Below are 6,150 nucleotides of genomic sequence, written 5' to 3'. Positions count from 1 at the left end.
CCACAATTTGAAGAATAACGGTGAAACTGTTCGTCTCCTTCACTTCACCGGCAAGTCAAAAATATCTCCGGATTGAATCTCTCTGGCCAAACGTAATATGAAGCTGACCACCGCCTGTCGACAGACGCTATGGACGAGATTCGTCAAGCTCACCACCGTAACCTTTTTTCTCAAACAATGGTGACTTTAGACAAAAAGTCAACAGGGGGCCAAATTTGGGATCATGGTGAAAGTTGGTGATTTTTTATGAGACAAAAAAAAATCGGGCCAGAATTGTCACTTGACCTAAAGTTAGTGTTTTTTTACTGGACAACAAAAAGTTCGGCCCAGAATTGTCCTTCAACCTAAAGTTGGTGCTTTTTAATGGGACAAAAAAATGTTCGGGCCAAAATTATCACCCAACCTAAAGTTGGTGCTTTTTTTTGGAATTAGGCCAATATTTACGACTAAACTGCCACTATTTAGGGTTTTTCTAGCGCTTTTCCTTGCTTTTGCTGTACCTCGGACCGACAGGCTTTGTTCTTCTTCCGCAGCGTCAAGTCATCATTCCACAAGTCACGGAAAAACATCACTCCGAGGTTCCAAATTCCAAACGGCCAAAGACCCCTTTGGAAAAATTCACGTGGAGACAAAAACTGAAGAGAACTCGAAAGTGGTCAAAAAAAAAATTAATTTCTCAAAATATAGGTGGAAAATAAAAAAAAACAAAATAAGGAAAAAAAAAACAAAATGAAAATTCATTTTACGGAAGAAGACGCCGGCCTTCACCCAAAAGAAGAAGAAGAATGGGTCAACGCCCCGAGACAAGAGCACGTGGACAAAAGGCGCCGACGAGCCATCGATCGTTTCCCCCTACATCCCGTTCCACAGTGAGGCTGGTGAGGCTGGTGAGGCTGGCCAATGGCGCGCCGACACGTGGGCCCGGTCCCTCGGCAGGTCCGGTCTCCCCGCCTCGGAGTCTCCGAAAGGGACGGCCCTCGTTGCGTGGCGCGCGGTGCGGGATGGGGATATGGCCGCACGCGACCCCACGAGCTCCCACGCACGTGGCTCACGTGACCCTCGCATCCCCTCCACCACATCCTCCCTCCCTCCCTCCCACTCTCTCTCTCTCTCTCTCTCTTTCTCTTTCTGACGTATACCTACCTCTACGTAGATATATACGTACGCTTTTGGGTTGTAGATATCGCCAATGGCCTTGTGCTGATCGGCATCGACATGTCCACGATGGAGAGATTATGGGCGCGCGGTTCTCGTCTCCGCAGGGCTTCGGTCGGAGCTCGCAGCCATGAATTGGTGAGTTCTGTCCTTCTTCTTCTTCTTCGTTGCTTTTTTTTTTTGGTAATTTCTGTTGTCTTCTGTTTTTTTTCTTTCTGGGGATCGAATGTTTTGTTCTTTTTGCTCCGGAAGAATGATTGTTGGTGCATGCATGATGGGTTTTGTGTCGTTCGTGGGTTCGTGGGTTCTTGGTCGTTGGTCATTCGACTCTTTGTGGAAGGAGCTCGGGCGCATTGATTGCCGATTGCGATTGGTTTTGTTGTCGTCGCTGCTGTTTCTTTTTTTGCTCGTCTTGATTTTCCCGTGTATAAAGATGGGCTTGGACCCAGTTTCGACGTTCTTGGATGGTTCTGGTTAATGTTTTGATGATCCTCAGATGCAGGGCAGGTCTGTATGTGAATTTCTTTTCAGTGAACTGCTATTTTTTATTTTTCGAAGCTTTTGTTTCCCCTGGAAGCTCTCGCTTAGATTGGTGTTCCTTGAGAATTAAGCTTTTTCCGCAGCATTGAGAATGTCACCATTTATGGCTGCAATTGGCTCCTGTTGCAGTTGGTGGATTTCTGAAAGCCTCCGAGATGGTACCCATCTCAGAGTAATGCCAAATACAGCTGTTATTTGACCGCTTCTTCCTTTTTCCCCTTCATTCACGTGTTCTGATTTGGGTTCTATTTTGTGTTACGTTAGGAGTGCTTGGTTGATGGGTAAATTGATTGTGATCATTCCTAATGGGATTACCCTGTTTGAGGTGCATGCTAGCTTCGATACAACTCGGGTTTCATGCTTCTTGTTCATGCTTACTAAAAGAAGAAGCATATCAAGACAGCATTCTACAAGAGCTTTCGTCGTTGTGTGATTTATTTGGAGAGAAACTGGGTGGCCTAAAATCAACAGTGTGGTCTATCCCAAACCTTGAAGATTTCTTGAGGAATGTCATGTACTCCTTGAACTCCTCATCCAAAACTGCACGGAGTATGTCCCAATTAGGCTGGCCCGAGCGGCAATCTGGGGACTACAAGAATGAGCTCTTAGTCAATGAGAGGTCCGATTGATGTTTTTTCGTTTGAGCGGATGAGCAACTAAGCTTAGCCATAAACTGCTTCGTGGGCCCTTGCTAGTTTTAGGACTAATTGACTTTCACGTCCACTGAATAGTTATCTAAGCATATGATGATCACGTCAAGGGTGTGCGTTTGTCTAGTGGAGAGAAAAGTTGATTCCCCAAACCTAGTGAATTGGTTTGGACTGAAAGTTGGATAAGAAGATTCCATAACTCAGGGATGTTTCTTTGGTTATCATGCTCCAAAAGTCCAACATTCTAAGTTGTTCGCCTGACAATTAACACTGATTATAAGCAGATAAAACTCCTACATTTTGTAAAGGCTTAATTGGGATTTTTCATCATAAGTTGACTGACCATGAATCAGTGTTGTTTGAGACTGACAATTTGTGAATTTTCACTTTAATCGGTAGATGCCTCTCTTCTGCACCATTTTTGGTCTTTGATGAGCTTGTCTTGCTGTTAAATTATCAGACTTTATGTAAGATCACAAATTGGCTAGGTAAGTCTCAAGATCAAGAGCTAAAGTGATGGCAAAAATATTTTAGGGCACAAACTGGCATGTTTTCTATTAATTTTATGATCCAGTGAGCCCTAAAACAAGATCTCATACTCTAATGGGTCTGAAATAACTTGATTTTCAATGTCCAAATAGTCCACCCTTAATTCCTCAATCCAAAATATATTTATGGAATTGCTGTTGTCGATGTAGCTTGCCTTATCCTGGTGTTTGGAAACCTGATCTCCCAGCTCCAGTTCTTTTTTCGTTTGTCATGTTCAGAGTAAAATGTACGTTCTGGCCATTTAAATATTGACTAAACAAATTTTTTCAGGTTATCTAGTACCTTCCCATGGAGCTTCGTCTGTTATTTTTCCGGCCCAGGGGAGTTAACTCGACTCATTCCCCGGTCTCCTGCACTGCCCAAGTATCGTAATTGATCGTACTGAAGATGTTACTGTTAGATTCTTTTCATGACCCTTCGAAGAATGGCCACACGACCCCAACGCCTCACGTCTAGACGAGCACCACCGAAGATCCTCTTTATCCTTCTTCTGATCATTGTTCCCATCTGTCTACTTGGGGTATTCACTTATGGCCAGAAAATATCATACTTTCTCCGTCCACTTTGGGACCATCCACCACCCCCTTTCCAACGCATACCTCACTACTATGCAGAGAATGTGTCGATGGAGCATCTGTGTCGCCTTCATGGCTGGTCCATTCTCCCCCAGCCTCGGCGGGTGTATGATGCTGTAATTTTCAGCAATGAGCTAGATATGCTCGAAATAAGGTGGCGTGAGCTCTACCCCTATGTCACTAAATTTGTGATCCTTGAGTCTGGTACCACATTCACAGGCATTCCAAAGCCTCTTTTTTTCGCTTCAAACCGTGCTCAATATGCTTTTGCTGAAGGGAAGATTGTCCATGATACAATTTCTGGTCGAGTTGCAAATCGTGGATCACATGACGACCCATTTAAGCTCGAGTCCGAGCAACGGGTGGCTATGAATGGTTTACTTCGCCGGTCTGGAATTTCATATGGTGACTTATTGATAATGTCTGACACTGATGAGATTCCGAGCCCACATACTTTGAAACTGTTGCAGTGGTGTGATGGGATCCCACCTGTAATGCATCTGGAACTAAGGCATTACATGTATTCTTTTGAGTTCCCAGTGGACTACAGCAGTTGGCGAGCCACTGCTCATATTTATGGCGCAAAGACCCAATATCGGCACTCACGCCAAACCGATCTTATATTTTCTGATGCAGGATGGCATTGCAGCTTTTGCTTCCGGAGAATCCGAGAGTTTATTTTTAAGATGACTGCTTATAGCCATGCAGACCGAGTCAAAAGGAAAGATTATCTGAGCAATCCGAGGATTCAAAGGCTCATTTGTCATGGAGAGGATCTTTTCGACATGCTTCCTGAAGAGTACACGTTCCAGGAGTTGATCAAGAAGTTGGGTCCAATCCCCCATTCAGCTTCTGCAGTTCACCTTCCCGCATATGTTATAGCGAATGCAGAAAAATTCAAGTTCCTTCTTCCTGGGGGATGTGAAAGAAGTCCAGACTGAAATCTTTCAAGCTGATTTAGCAACGTCGTCAATGCATGAGCAATGTCGATTTCATATTTAAATTGGACTGGCTCGAGATTTTCCTGCGAGGATATAGACTGTGTAGATTTTTAGCATTGATAGCAAGAGAAGTGCTATGGACAGTCGCACAGTGACATGGCTGTCGATCTGGTCCATCAATTGCCACGGAACCCACTGTTGGTCCAACGAATACGGAGCAATGCAGACTGTCCCTAGCATTTCCCTTTTGTAGTGAGTTCAGGTCGAGTTCAGCTTGAGTTTAAGACTTGTTTCTCAATAGACAGGAATGTTGATGGCCAATTTAGATCGAGTGATACCCACAATTCGTCAAGAAGCGAAACAGCTGAAAGCATTCCATATGTCATGTCTTCAAAAGAAATGTTTAGCTAATAGAAAGGGCCTCTGAAAGTTTCATGATAGGTGCCATCTTGCCAGGGATTTCATCCATGGCAGCAGCACACTGGTGCCCTCATCTGGATCAAATGTTTCAATTGTTGTCGATATCCAAGGTTAAAGTATCCGGTTTTTTGTCAGTCTGAAATAGTATCGGATTCAAGCTGCCTTAACTTCTGATGATGTGCTGTGTCTCTATCAGAACTAGTCAAGGTCTGAAGTGCACACCGGTGATGTTAGGAGCAGGTGGCTTAGTGTCTACTCTTCTTCTTAGAGTAAGCATCTTAGCTTTTGCTTTTACATGCATGGATTCTGACATAAGAAGATGAGATAAGCTTAAGCTCCATCCTTAGCTACATACAATCTCTAGTCACATCCATAGAAAGGAGGTGTCTTTGTTCTCCCTTTATATCATGTTTCTCTTCTTTTTCTTCTTTCCCTTTTCTATCATGTTAGATGAATGACAGAGACATCAGAGGAGAGGAAATGGCCAAATTTCAATTATCACCGTTGCGTGCTCCAAGATTGATATGATGATTGAGATGAATAAGTTTCAAGCTGTGCTATCTCTTAACTAGGTTGGGGACCCACCCTGTGCATGGGACCTTACCAAACATGTGCAGCATAATTTAGCCACATCATGTCGAAAATTGATACTTAAAGAGTACTCATCACATGTGTGCAATCAAATTCTGGCATAGGCATAGCAAACCAAATCGATCATATCCAAAAGGGTTAATGCGGAACATTGCGATCACAGATTAAGACGGCTATTCGGACCTACTTCAGTTCAAGGACTATGAGCACTCGGTTTAGAGGCCACGTTCACGTGATCAAAGGATTTAGAGTAAATGCTAATCGCAAGACCAAATGATAACCAATTCCAACGCGGATCGCAGCGACGAATCGAGATCTAGACTTGGGGACAGATGATGTTATCAGTCGGAAACCAGTGAGCAAATAACCGAGAAACTACAGCCGCTTGAAACGGCCAGGCAATATCAACTAATTCTTACCAGGAGAATGTTGGAAAGGTGCTTGAATGGTGCCTGAGTCCTTTCTGTCTCGTACATGCACCAATTCTCCTGTGAATAGAGAACGTGGGGGCACGTGAAAATATGTGCGCTCGTCGATGCTTTGGTCCGTGTTCTTCACCAAGAACGAACGCCGGGTGGTAGAGCCGAAGGCACTGGAAGCTTGCCGAATGACGGCGTTCACGGGCAGTGGTGGCGGCGGACGGACGGTGGTGATGCTGCTCGGGGGACGCCATGGACTTCCGCGAGAATGCCGAAGAGGGAGAGAGAGGGCTTCACGAAAGAGGCGTTG

The 6,150-nt window shown here is 44.5% G+C and overlaps 1 protein-coding gene across 2 annotated transcripts; it reads left to right on the top strand.

Moving 5' to 3' along the window:
- The first annotated feature begins 1,107 nt into the window (after positions 1-1,107).
- Positions 1,108-4,964, top strand: LOC115684248 (uncharacterized). Of its 2 annotated transcripts, none has more exons than XM_030608987.2 (2): positions 1,108-1,293; positions 3,165-4,964. In XM_030608987.2, the coding sequence occupies exon 2, from the start codon at positions 3,304-3,306 to the stop codon at positions 4,408-4,410; it is 1,107 nt and encodes a 368-aa protein (XP_030464847.1). In that variant the 5' UTR covers positions 1,108-1,293; positions 3,165-3,303; the 3' UTR covers positions 4,411-4,964. The 2 variants fall into 2 exon arrangements, with proteins under 2 accessions (XP_030464847.1, XP_056162483.1); XM_056306508.1 differs by lacking the exon at positions 1,108-1,293 and adding an exon at positions 2,719-2,833.
- Positions 4,965-6,150: the final 1,186 nt, after the last annotated feature.

This window comes from Syzygium oleosum, unplaced genomic scaffold, assembly GCF_021117445.2.
Source record: "Syzygium oleosum isolate NSW1041296 unplaced genomic scaffold, Sole_v2.1 Sole_v2.44, whole genome shotgun sequence".
Taxonomy (NCBI): Eukaryota; Viridiplantae; Streptophyta; class Magnoliopsida; order Myrtales; family Myrtaceae; genus Syzygium; species Syzygium oleosum.
This window is presented reverse-complemented; position numbering and strand designations above follow the sequence as displayed.

Bases quoted from the DNA above. Each gene is read 5' to 3' on its own strand.
- LOC115684248 (XM_030608987.2), top strand. From the start codon at position 3,304: ATGACCCTTCGAAGAATGGCCACACGACCCCAACGCCTCACGTCTAGA.